Below are 14,302 nucleotides of genomic sequence, written 5' to 3'. Positions count from 1 at the left end.
GATTCGTTATGCCGTTATGCTGCCACCCAAAAGAGGTGGCCACTCAAGATGGCTAAAGGCCCTTCATTACGGCAGATTTTTAAACATTCACTACTGCAAGACGATCTGGAAAAAGGAATCACTGGTTAAACTGTGTTAGACAGAGGACCATGTGATTTCTTAAAAAACGTCAGCATGATAAAGAAAGACAAGACAGTTGCCCAAGATGTATATCCAAAAAACAGATGTTATAAGATTGTAGAGCACCTGGGGTTAAGGGTCTTGCTCAGGGGCCCAGGATTGGCAGCTTGACATGGATTGGAATCAGAGTCCAACACCTAAACCGCTAAGCTACCACTACCTGTATGCTAATTTTATACTTCGTCATAATAAACATTTGAACTTCTAGTGGTTCAAGCCACTTCAACTCTATCCCAAGCCTCCGACATACCCTTTTATCCCTCAAATCGTACCCCTTTTACCCCTCAAATCGTACCCCTTTTACCCCATTGTACACACAGTCTGGTGTCCAGTTGACCAGTGAGTTGTGTTGAATAATAAATTGTTTAACAACTCTTTATATAGCATTTACATAGATAGCAAACAGAGCTGTACTCGATATAGCATTGTGATATTTTCTCGACTCGATTTTGACACGCCTGATTCAGCTTTCCTTGATATACGATTTGCTTCGGAGAAAAAGAAATAGATTGCCAAAGAAGTAATGGGATTTGATAAGTGGCGCTACGCACTAATGTGCATTGACTGATGGTGCAGGTCCAGAACATGTCGCAGTCGATCGAAGTCCTGAACCTGCGCACTCAGCGGGACTTCCAGTACGTCATGAAAATGGAGAACCAGATGAAGGGGCTCAGGACGAAGTTCCGACAGATCGAGGAAGACCGCAAGACCATCATGGCCAGGAACTTCAAGGTAAAGTTTATTAAGTGTTTCCATACATTAGTCAAGTTTATTAATTGTGGGGTGAAATAACGTGCTTGGGTGATTATGGTGAAAGATGTAAGGGACTATAAGCCCAGCTGTCTTATCACAATTGGGGGGGGGTTGCTCATGGATTTAAGAACTCGGTAATCAGAATGTGGTTCATGCAAATCTGAGCGAAATGGTCTTGATCTTCATCCAAGTGAAATCGAGTGAGGAAGAGAATCGACTGGAATGCGGAAATAAAAAGAGCTGAAAGAGACCATGAATGTCTGATTTGGATTTATGTAGAAAATAAATGATATTATTATAAAGAATAAATAGTAAAGCTATTGAAAAAACTAAACAATTATTTACAAAGGTTATGTGAAGTTACAGAATAAAATTGATCAATAGACTAAGTAATAGACAGCAAAAATGTGATAAAACAGTTCTAAACTGAAATATGGATTATTCATAATATTATTATTATTATTATTATTATGCACATTCCTTTTATTACTATGCAACAAACATGGGCATGAAAAATCCTAAATTAACATGAAAAGCAGCTTCACACACTCTCGGCATCCAGACAGTTCGCTCCTCCGAACATTCTGCTGAAACACTTTGGCGTGATGTTTGGAAAAATATCCGCCAAAGGTTTTCTTGTTCGTCCCAGAGCTGTTCAGTAGGTGCGGTGACTGGGCAGGTCGTTCCATGATAGATAACACTTTAGATAACTAACTCAGCTTGCAGAACTCAGACGTACGCTTCGGGTCCTCGTCTTGTTGTACGGAGTCAGAATTGAATGGTGGTGAAAGTATAGAACGGTTGCCATGTTGGTTCAGGATTCCTTTCATTTTCCAGAATAAATCCCAAACTATTAAGAGGCAGTCTGATCCCATCTTCTCTCCTGGTTTCATCTTAGACAAGTTCTTCTGTTAGAGACAAAAATTTCACATTTGGACTCCACAGAACTTTCTTCCACTCATTCACTGTCCATCTACCATGTGTTTTTGTCTTTTATTCAAAACTATATAAGACCATGTGTTTCCACACTCTTCTTATTATTATTATCAGAAACGGATTTGAGAACCTCCAATGATGCACTGAAAACTTACCAGGTTTTACACGTGATCTGAGATCTTACTAAAACCTGAAGTATCTTGTGAATCTGGCCATCTCCATTGTCCAAGGTCAACACAGGTATAAAGCAATAAGAGCCACATAAATAAGCGGAAAGTAATTCAGGCTTGCCAGAGCGCCGCACCTGACTTCAGCATCCGGCACGCACCGAGGCGTATTGTGGCTGTCCGCGGTGATAAATCTGCGCTGTGAGTGATAAACTCGATCCGGAGGCTTCGGCGTGGTAATGAAAGCGCAGCATCATAACAAGAGCTCGGCAGCCAGATGTCTCCACACTCGTCCTCCTGCCTTACAGGAGGAAAATAATTTCTATCTATTTCCAGAAAGGGAATCGATATGTTAATAAGATCTCTCGTCTCGTGTTGATCATATCGTCTAGTGGTGGGGGGGTGGATTGTGTGTGTTTAATCTTAATCTTACAGGGCTGAGAGTCGACTGAATCACGTGGGTTTCATTGGCTTTTGGAAATTTATTTGATACTGGAATTTTCAGTGCTGAGAGCAAATTAGCTGACTCCAATACATCACAAGTATTTAAGCCGAGCGAGCAAAGCGTTTGAAATAAATAAAGAATTAAATAAATACACTCTGTTTTCCAAAAGTATTGGAAAACCCGACTTTTTTGAATGTATCTTCCGGTCAGTTGCGCATAATTTTACGTGCCTCAATACAAAATCACTTCCTTTCACTTTGGGTGTAAGTGTTGGGACACCCAAAGTTTTCCTAGGAGACCCAAACCTGTTCCAGCATGACGATGGAAACCTTGTTCACCAAGCCATCTCCATGAAGATCTGCTTTCCATGGGTTGGAACTGTTAGAGAACTCTGAACCCAACCCTATTGGGATGAATTGGAACACATCCCAGACTTCCTCATCGCAGCTGCATCAATACTTGATTTTAATGGACCCTTGTGGCTGAATGAGGAACCAAATCTACACAAAATCCAGTGAAACATCTTTCCAGAAGACTGGAGTAAATGAGGACAGTGTGGGATTTTAAAAAAGAAGCACATAGCAGTCTGATGAACAGGTGTCCACATACTTTTGCCATATAGCGTATCATCTTTCGGACTCTGTGCTTGTGTGTGTGTTTGGTAATCTGATGACAATGATATTAGAAATAGGTGACAAGTTTTATTTGTATGCTCGTGTTTGGAAGAAAAAAAGACATGCATTGGTGCTGATGTAAGTGTTTGGTGTGTTTGTGTGTGTAGGAGCTAAAGGACCGGATGGATGAGCTGCAGCCGCTGATCCCTGTTCTGGAGCAATACAAAACAGACACGAAGCTCATCTCGCAGTTCAAAGAGGAGATCAGAAACCTGTCGGCGGTGCTGACGGGGATCCAGGACGAGCTCGGGGCGTACGATTACGACGAGCTCTATCACCGAGTGATGAGTCTCGAGAGCCGTCTGCGCAGTTGCATGAGCAAACTCAGTAAGTCACATCAACTCTGTGTACACTCCAGATAGTAATTATAACCATTGACATAATTACTGTCATTTAAACAGACATTTATCGCAAAAAAAATATATAAAAATCCATTCTGGCTGATTTACACTCCATTTTCGAAAGTATTGGAACGCACGACTCTTCCAGGTCATATACCAGTCTCTGCCAGACTGGTCCCATAATCAAGCTAGGGGACTTCCTTTACTCGAACCAGCATGACAATACAAACCCTGTGCGCAGCTTCATGAAGATCTCCTGCTGTAGAGCTTTGACTCAACCCTATTAGGAACTTTACCTGAATCTCATAAATTTTCTCAAAATCTACTGAAACATCTTCGTGTATATACAAGCAAATGGAAACTAAATGTGGAATGGGATGTTCAAACAGAAGCACATACCAATCTTATGGTCAGGTGTCCACAAACTTTTGGCAAGAAAGTCGAGTTCAAATTTCTTTCATTAGCACTTTGGTCCATGTTCTGTAGTTACACACATCATTTTCTATATTTTACCCACAATGCCGTGTAATTACTTGATGATATCAGTGCAGTGGGGTTTCCTCCTCTGTGGGAAAATAGAAAGTTGGGCGGTACATTAGTCTGTCAGTGATCAACTTGTACCAATTGTCATGGTTATCATGAGGAAGACCACACTAGAAGTTCCAAATCCTTACTAGTTATCTTCTCATGAACTCCAATCTTCAATAAAAAACCTTCTTTCGGCTTCTCCCATTAGGGGTCGCCACAGCAGACCATCCGCATGTTTGATTTGGCACATGTTTTTTCGCTGGATGCACTTCCTAACGCAACCCTCCCCATTTATCCGGGCTTGGGACCGGCACTAAGGCTTGTGCAACCCTAATGGCTGGAACTCCAATCTTGAATTTGAAGCAAAATCAGACACCACCACATTCCAGTCTCCTCCACATGCTTCTACTCAAGAGTCGAAGTACACAAATCATGTAGTTGTACAAATGTTTTTGCCTTCAAATGTACTTAAGTATCCAAAGTACTACGATTTATTACGACTAAAAAGACTCGAATGTGACTCTCAGCACACTGATCTATTAATAGAATCATATTAATAACACTGATTGATTTCTGTTACAATTATCATCACAAAACCTTCTTCAAAAAAAACCACGTAAACGAGGTCACGTGTGTTGTGGCGAGTTCGAGTCTGGAGTCTCTTCATCATTTATTCCTTTCTAAATGTTCTGTTGAACTGATGCTGGACTGTATGGTGGTGATCAGTAGATACACCAAGCGCCGATCAGAACGAGTTTAAAAAAGAGCGAGCGCTCGATCCTGATCGGTGACTCGCTGCCACAACTTCAGCTCGTGTCCTCAGAAATGCATTTGTGTCTATATTTTGTCTCTATCTATATTTATTTATTTGAGGGTGCAGCCTGCAGTCACAACAACCATCATTACTAGTAACCCAATCATCATCATTACCAATAACGCAATTCCTTAGATGAGCAAACAGGCTGCTAATCATTAGCTCTATTCTTGCTGTTGTGCATTACTGTCATTTCTCATATTAGTCATACTCCATCATCATCATCATCATCATCATCATCGTGATAATTTCCCTAATGCTTCCTGCTTTCTCAGGAAATACAGGAATTAGTGCAGGAAGATTGTAATACAGTGCTGCATAAAAGTTTGGGAACAAAAGGATTTATGAGGATTTTTGCTTTATTGAAGTTTCCTAACTCATCCACACAGCTTGTTCTGCCCTCTCTTGACCCGTCTACATTCAAGTTTGTCTCCACTTCCCATGGACCTTCCCAACCATATGTGGTTCTTTCTCAAACTGTTATCACAAAGATGAAGGCATACGATTGTACAGGACGTTTTTGGATGCTGGAGCATAACATTTTCCCTTCACTTGAACTAATCTGTACCTAGATTAATCTGTCACTAATCTGTACCAGCATGACTATGCCCCTGTGCACAAAGCCAGCTCCAAGAAGATCTGCTTGCCATGGTTTGGAGGGGAAGATCTCCCGTTATAGAGCTCTGACCTCAACCCTATTGGGATGAATGTGAACGCTGACTGTACCCCCAGGCCTCCTCACCTCACCTACATCAGTACTTGACTTTGCTAACACTCTTGTGTCTGGATAAACACAAATGTCTACAAGCAAAAACTCCAAAATCTAGTGGAAAATTTTCTCAGAAGAGTGAGCAGGTGTCTGCAAACGTTTGGCAATACAGTGTATACGAGTTCTTTACACTCTGCAGGATTTCATTGAGATTTTTATTAAAAAAATTGAATCATCCCCTATAACAACATTGTCTCCACAAACCCAATTAAATAACACCCCTCAGAACACATGCTCTGACCTTCACTCGTCCTTCTCCCTGCCTCACTCTGAAGCGCCACTGTTTGAAAGCAGCAGGTTTCTAACTAGAATGTCTCAGCAGGATGAGAAGCCTGACAGTGTGTGCGTTTGCCTACGGAGATGACGTCGCAAAATACAAGGAAGCAGTTGGGAAAGTCAAGCTGGACGACAACTCCAATTTTATTACCAATAACATGGATAACCCACACAAGTTGTTGATTTGCTAACCTAAAGGTTAGATTATCAAAGATCAGATGTGAGTTTGTTATCCTTTGATTCTGGATCGTCTGCTAGTTTGATATTATTGCATTTGATACTGTTGATCATGATATTCTCTAACAACATCTTTAAATCTGTGCCTGGGATCGCAGCTTGGAATTCTTCTAGATCCCATTAACTATGGTGTTCCTCAGGGTTCCATTTTGGGGCTTCTTTTAGTTTTTCCTTGCTATGCCTTCTTCAGGTTCTATATAATTACTGTACATATTACATATTATTGTAATGCTAATGATTTCCAACCTCACCTCCCGATCAAACCAGGCAATACTCGTCCACTTGTCCATCTTTTTTCATATCTAGCTGAAATCAAGACCTGGATCGTAAAAAAAGACACACACATTTTATATATATATATATATATATATATATATATATATATATATAAGAGTTGATCTTGCCAGGCTCTCATGTATCCAACAATTTACTGAAAAATAAGTTCAACTGCAAATCAGTGCAATTCTTCAACTTGAAAATCACTGCAATGTCCTTGAAGCTGTGAGTAGTTTCCTCTCAGTTGGATTACTGAATTTCCATGTATGTTAGTCTGACCCAGTTTAACCTGTCTTTGCTGCAGATTTAGATTCAATTCAATTCAATTCAATTCAATGTTTAACAATGGAATTTTTTTGCAAAGCAGATATAAAAAGATTACAAATACAGATGGTCCCTAAGTTAAGATGGTTCGACTTACGATTTTTCGAACTTCCGATGACGATATCGATACGGCAAACTTAAATACACCAATCAGGCATAACATTATTACTGTACATAATAATATTATTAACAGTGAAGTGAAGAACACTGATAATCTCTTCATCATCCCTTCATATTTATTAGGCAGCAAGTAAATATTTTATCCTTAAAGTTAATGTTAGAAGCAGGAAAAATGGGCAAGCGTAAGTATTTGAGTGAGTTGGCCAAATTGAAACGTCTAGACGTCTGGGTCAGAGCATCTCCGAAACTGCAGCTCTTGTGTGATGTTCCTGGTCTGCAGTGGTCAGAATCTATCAAAAGTGCTCTAAGGAAGGAACAGTGGTGATCCGGCGACAGGGTCGTGGGCGGCCGAGGCTCATTGATTAGTCCCTATTAGGGGTGTAACACTACACGAAGATTCACGGTTTGGTACGTACCTCGGTTTTTAAGTCATGATTCGGTTCAATTTCGGAACAGTTAGAGGTAAGAAATGCAAAATATTAAATTTCCGTCCGAAAAATTATACCGTTACACCACTAGTCCCTATAACTTTATCCCTAATGACCGAGCCAATGGCAACAGTAGCAAGATAAAGCACCCTGAATAGATATTAAAGAAACCTTGAGGGGAACAACACTCAAAAGAGACCCCATCATTATCATCACACGACTATTTATTACAGTTCTGTCAACACCTAGTGTGTGTATGTATATATATATATATATATATATATATATATATATATATATATATATATATATATATATATATATATATACCAGGTGATATCAAAAGGTTTTAAGACTAATAGTGTAACTGGTGCTTATTCTGAACACATGCGTTACCACGTGTGCGATTTCATCACCGCAAATCAAAACAAAGAGCAAACGTGAAATTCTGCATGAATCTGGGCAAATCTGCCACATGCGTTTGACATACGGCAATGCTGCGACGCTGGAGGTGAGCCACACGGAAGTTTCAAGAGTGGAAGAACATCGCCGGAAGACGATGAGAGATCAAGAAGACCTTCGACGAGCTCAACCCATAAAAATGTCGAAATCGTACGGCAACTTGTGCACGATGATCGTCTGAAAACATTCCACATGATCTCAATTCCGCACCCACACTCCTCGCCAGATTTGGCTCCTGCTGACTTCAACCTCCTCCTGAAGATGAAAATCCAGCATTTTCATCTTCATCTTCAACATCGACAACACTGCAGAGATCCAAGGGGACTATTTTGAAGGTGATAGTGTGGAAACGTAAATAAATAAAGTACTTTCTTGTAAACAAAGCTAATCTCTAAACCTTTTGATACCACCTGGTATATATATATATATATATATATATATATATATATATATATATATATATATATATATATATATATATATATATTCTCACCTTCAAATAAACCTGTCCCACTCCCTTTTCTGTCCAAATTTTAGGATTCAATCTCTTTTGGGATTAAGGAGAGTTACATTGCAAAGATGATAAAGGCACCTAAAGCTGCAAACTAAACCTAATTCCTGCCCACTTAGGTCCATGTTAAAACATGTCTACCTGCATTAGCCTAACTAACATCCAAGGCAGTTAATACTTCACTTAGTTCAGGCTCTGTTCCCAACAACTACAGTAACTCCAGACTATTTTCGTACCTGCCTTGTCGTGGAAAAGGTAATTGAGTGAACTCAAGCAGCTCAATTTAAACATCACTTATGTTCCAATGACCTGTCTGAAGCATAGTCTGGGTTTCTGCAGAAACACTGTACCGAAACTGACATCATTATTCCAACTGGAGTGGGTAGGCAGGGGGAAGGGGGCTGCTGAACGGTTACTGTCTGACATAACATAGTATTGTACAGAAGAAAATACTGACCTAATGGGTACACTCTGAAAATGTGCTTTAATTAAAGGGGGTAAAGATCTAAACAGTTTTGTCTCCACTAAGTTGTTGTTTAAGATTAAGCTCTTAGCCTGCAACTATTCATTCACTGTATCCCCGAAAGTTTTCTTTATTTTCATGACTATGAAAATTGTAGATTCACACTGAAGGCATCAAAACTATGAATGAACACATGTGGAATTATATATGGAATTATATACATAACAAAAAAGTGTGAAACAACTGAAAAATGTCATATTGTAGGTTTTCAAAGTAGCCACCTTTTGCTTTGATTACTGCTTTGCACACTCTTGGCATTCTCTTGATGAGCTTCAAGAGGTAGTCACCTGAAATGGTCTTCCAACAGTCTTGAAGGAGTTCCCCGAGAGATGCTTGGCACTTGTTGGCCCTTTTGCCTTCACTCTGTGGTCCAGCTCACCCCTAAACCATCTCGATTGGGTTCAGGTCCGGTGACTGTGGAGGCCAGGTCATCTGGCGCCGCACCCCATCACTCTCCTTCTTGGTCAAATAGCCCTTGATGCCTTCAGTGTGACTCTACAATTTTCATAGTCATGAAAATAAAGAAAACTCTTTGAATGAGAAGGTGTGTCCAAACTTTTGGTCTGTACTGTACATATATATATATATATATATATATATATATATATATATATATATATATATATATATATATATATATATATATATATATATATATATATAAAGTTTCTTCCCAAACATCCTTTATGAGACGTCTTTAGATGCGGAGGCATTACATTTCTCCCCTTGCTTGAACAAGGAGACTCAAACTTCCCAGGAGTCACGGGCCGGTCCTGAGGCCGCTAATCAAGATGGCAGACGACAGTGTTAGTGCATGCATGAAACAACGCGTGGTGATGAAGTTTCTTGTAAACGAAGGCGTAAAACCGGCGGATATCTACAGAAGACATAAAGCGCAGTACGGTGATGAGACTCTCAGCCGCAGTAAGACATTTAAACAGTGTCCACGTTTCAAAGATGGCTGTCAGTGACGTGACATGGAGGTTCTCTGATGACGAAGCAGGTCGTCCGAGGACGGTTCAGGCATAGTGACAAATCTTTCTATGTCGAAACATCCCAGGCGTTAGTTAAACACTGGGGTAAGTGCAGAAAGGTAACAGGGAAGTCAAATAAATGCGATTTCCACTCCTTGAATTTAGTTAGTTTTTTATTTTATAACCTCAAAAGTCCCTTTTTGACTTAAACGCCAATCGTATATATTATAGATGGGTTGATTAATTTACCTACAAGCACATCTGACGTTATTGATACCTTCCCTAATCCTGACCCCATTCTAGAAGTTCGAATGTGTAACGTCGGTTTCATATTTCTGTCATTTCTGTTTCAACATGCAGAACACAAGCGCCCACGTTATCAGCGCCGGCATGAAATTGGCTTCAGGAATCTAGTTAGCAGGCCTACATCTTATCAGTGTGTTCCATTCTTTCACAGCGTGCGGCAAATTAATGAAAATCACAGGACCCGTAACCATCAAAACGTCGGGCACGCGTTTCGGCGCGTGGATGACCGACCCAATGGCATCTCCAAGAAACAATCGAGTGAGTAACTCTTCTCTTTTGCTGTGTTCCCTGATGGTTCGGAGCAATTGGCTCTGAGATAATTGGTGGAATCAATAAGACGTCGTTTTTTTTATCGGGCTGTAATTGTGGTCATGTGGTAGATAAACACTCACTTCCTTGTGAACAATACAATAGAGCGATCTGTTTATAGAGCTAAATGTCAGCGTCAACAAATCAATAATGCATTATGATTAAAGCGTTCAGCTGTTGGGCTGAATTAATTTGTTTTGTTTGGAAAAGATAATTGATGCCGTCATTACCATACTTTCATCATGGGCTTCAGAGTTAGTAGTTCTGTACACACTGTGTATTCTTCTAGACACATGTACACTCCTGCCAATCAACTGTCTTCCATTTCACATTTTTTTTGCTGTTGGAATCATAATGAGGACATTAAAACTAATTATATAGTGACCAAAATGAGCAATCCAATTTTTGGCTCATTGCTGTCATTAGAGCTTTGCTGCTGTGTTGGTCTTTGAGCATTAGTGATATAATGAAATTAGAGACCTTTGGCTAATGTGGGATTGTTAATGAAGACTATTTCTGGTTTACCTGATGGGTTGCGAGCTTCACAGTTGACCAAAAAATATGCAGAATATGGTTTTATGTCCTGGAGGATGCATTTAAACCCACCCTGGTTAGTAGATCAGACTCAGAATACTTTATTGATCCCATTGGGAAATTGTTTAGTTGCATTTGCTTACAGTAAAAGATCAAAGTAAAGATTAAAATAAAGTAAAAAAAAAGAATCAATATACATAAAAAGGTATATATGTTTTGCACAAACCCTTTTGTTTACATTGTGTTTAATTACATGTACACTCATGTTCTCTTTTACACACCACACTGTGTAATATACAGCAGGTTTACTGGCTGGTGCTATTTTGTGTTTTGTGTATTTGTCCTGCACTGTCTTGTGTTGTCTTTGCACTGTTTGCACCAGGTTTATGTGGCGAGGACACTTACTAGTCCTGAGCTCTGTGTTTTCTGTTTTGTAGATTTATGTTGTTTAATGCAGCACCAGGGTTCTGGAGGAACGTTGTCTCATATCACTGTGTACTGCGTCAGATATATATGGTGGAAATGACAAAGCTTCTTGACTTTATTAAGAGAAATGAAATGCGTAGCAACATGAAATGGAATTTGTAGCAGCGGTAAAACAGAAGCAGAAAAGTCAGGCTATAAAAGTTAGTGCACGTGTAGCTAATTATTATTATGATTATTATGATTATTATTATTATTATTATTATTATTGCACTGAAAGTATTTCACATAATTGCCCAAGATATCAACAATACATGGTGGCAGTATAATAAAGAAATATAACTATATCTATATTATCTGTAAATAGATGTTATGGTAGTGGTAGCTCAGTGGTTAAGATACTGGTCTTCTCCTCAGAAGGTTATGAGTTCAAATCCCAGCACCAACAAACTCCCACTGTTGGGCCCTTGACCAAGGCCCTTACCCCCCAATTGCTCAGCTGCATAAGTGAAATCACTAACTTAGTGGCTCTGGAGAAGGCATCAAATGCCATACATGTAGATGTTATGGTTGTGAATAAAATATCAATCGGGGACTGGTTCTGAAAGGAAAAGAACATTCCATGGTGCAGCATTAAGTACAGTAACATTTACATTTACTTCCTTACTGTCCACCAGTGTTGAAGAGCAGATCAATCAGGAGACTGATTATCATTAGGCTATCGTGCTTCACAGGTTATAGCATGGCTTCCAGGTGATGAGCAGTGTTGGTTTTGACCAAACTAGAGTACTCTGTGTCCAGCTCCAAAGATTTATAAAGTCCATTTAAGTGAGAAACCTTTTTTTTTTCACATGCTTTCTGAAACAGCACTATAACTTTTTCCCAGGACGGTGGAGTTTTTTGGGGCACGGTTGTACTGCGAACAGCTTCTCCCATCTGAGCCATTAACTTCTCTAGCTTTTCCGAAATCGCCAAAGTCTTTCAGATGCTTCTCTGGCTCTGGCTCAAGTGCTATAATGAACCCATTTGCAACGAAAGAATTCAATGCGATCATTAGGCTGAGCAGATTACCGTGCAATCTGTTGCTCAAAGGCTGTTTTGCAGTGCATTTATTTGATCTCATGCCTGGAACAATTTCTAACAATCTCTTCTTTTTTTATTTTTTTTGTTCATGCAGGTTTGGTACATGGACACGTACACCAACAGCAAGGTGGTGCGAGAGTACAAATCCATTGCAGATTTTGTCTCGGGTCAAGAGTCTCGCACGTATTACCTTCCCTTCAAGTGGGCGGGGACCAATCACGTTGTGTTTAATGGGTCGCTGTATTACAACAAAGAGCAAAGCAACATTGTGGTCCGGTACAGCTTTGAGACAGGCCGTGTTCTGGCTCAGAGGGCGCTCGAGTATGCCGGCTTCCACAACGTCTACCCGTACACCTGGGGCGGCTTCTCAGATATAGACCTAATGGCCGACGAGATGGGGCTCTGGGCTGTCTACGCCACTAACCAGAATGCAGGCAACGTAGTGATTTCTCGCTTGGAGCCTGAGACGTTAGAGCCCCTGAGCACCTTTAACACAGAGTATTCCAAGCGCAATGCTGGAGAGTCATTCATGATCTGTGGAACGCTCTATGTTACCAACTCCCACCTTACAGGGGCAAAAGTCTACTACTCCTATGATACAAAGACGTCCACTTACGAGTACGTGGACATCCCCTTTCACAACCCATACTTCCACATCTCCATGCTCGATTACAATGCTCGAGAGAGGGCGCTCTACGCCTGGAACAATGGCCACCAGGTTATCTTTAATGTTACTCTTTACCATGTCATCAAAACCGAAGATGACTCATAGAAAGATCTTTGAATTTTGGTGGTTTCCTGTTTGCCTGGAACAATGGCCATCTTCAATGTCATGTTTTATCATGTTCTTCATAATGAGACAAATGGGAAAGGTGGAGGTGCTCTGGGGCTACGACACAATCTTTATGGTTGCCTGGGAAAGAATCCACCAGGTAATCTTCAATTAGCTCTACCATGTTAGCAAAAGGACGAAGAGGCCAGCGTAAAACTGTTTTCAAGTTTTGCCCCATCATCAAAACGGATCATGTTTTTTGAAGAGTCCAGTGGCTAGGCAACCATTTTCTCCCATGCCCTTTATACTGAGGACATCTTCAGCAATCACTGTAGTGTAGTCATAGTCATGGAATATACCCTGGATGGACTAGCCTTCCATTGAAAGGCACACATTCTGACTTTTGGGAAAGTTAACATAGTCCACCTACTGCCATGATTTGGGAGGAAGAATGAACCTGGAAACTTTGCAGGAAAAAGGAAGAGCATTAACAATCCACATAAGAGAACTCATAATGCCCACTTATAGCAAGATAGAGGGGGAGCTTGTTGTGTACAATATGATTTTGCCCCAGACTTTATTCTCGAAGAGCAAGGACGACCAATTCTTCTTCAAATATACACTACACCAAAACTCTACACAGCTTCATGTTTTTTCTGGCTAAACTGAATCAGGGGCCATCAAGTGCCAGAACCTGCCCCCAGATGCAGACACAGCAGGATTGAAAAAAGGACCCCCCCAAAAAAGATAAAAATGTTGTGGCCAATCATATATCGTTACGTTAATGATAAAGCTATAAGCAGCTCCTCCGACTCGAGACTGGCCACTGCGAGAGTTTAGAAAGGAGATCGTTCTCTGGTTTACTCAGTGAAGGAACTCATTGAAAATGGTTCAACGTTAAAGGGTAAGTTGAACACCAGGGGGTTATCATCTTTAGCATCACTCCAACCCGTCATGAAAAGTTCTATAAACATCAAGGAGTCACGCTTCTGCTACGTGATTTTCTTATTCGGCAGGAAAATCGATCGAAAACCGAAGACATTCGTAAAGAGACGCTCTGTAGAAGGAGGAGGAGCTTAGCACTTAGCATTTTATTGTTGATTTACAGCCGATCACTCCGAGGAAGAAAGAAAGGAG

At 40.4% G+C, this 14,302-nt stretch overlaps 1 protein-coding gene across 1 annotated transcript in view; it reads left to right on the top strand.

The window, feature by feature from the left end:
* The window catches only part of olfm3a (olfactomedin 3a), a 52,459-nt gene extending 38,540 nt beyond the window's left edge, over positions 1-13,919 (top strand). Inside the window, exons 3-6 of the mRNA XM_083547251.1 lie at positions 757-912; positions 3,263-3,482; positions 10,196-10,302; positions 12,488-13,919. Of these exons, the coding sequence (XP_083403377.1) occupies positions 757-912; positions 3,263-3,482; positions 10,196-10,302; positions 12,488-13,165 (1,161 nt within the window). The 3' untranslated portion in view covers positions 13,166-13,919. The remainder of the gene's footprint in view (positions 1-756; positions 913-3,262; positions 3,483-10,195; positions 10,303-12,487) is intronic.
* The last annotated feature ends 383 nt before the right edge of the window (positions 13,920-14,302 follow it).

Source organism: Silurus aristotelis (genome assembly GCF_946808225.1).
Source record: "Silurus aristotelis genome assembly, chromosome: 1".
Lineage (NCBI taxonomy): Eukaryota > Metazoa > Chordata > Actinopteri > Siluriformes > Siluridae > Silurus > Silurus aristotelis.
Note: the sequence above shows the minus strand (reverse complement) of the source record. Positions and strands in the feature narration are given on the sequence as shown.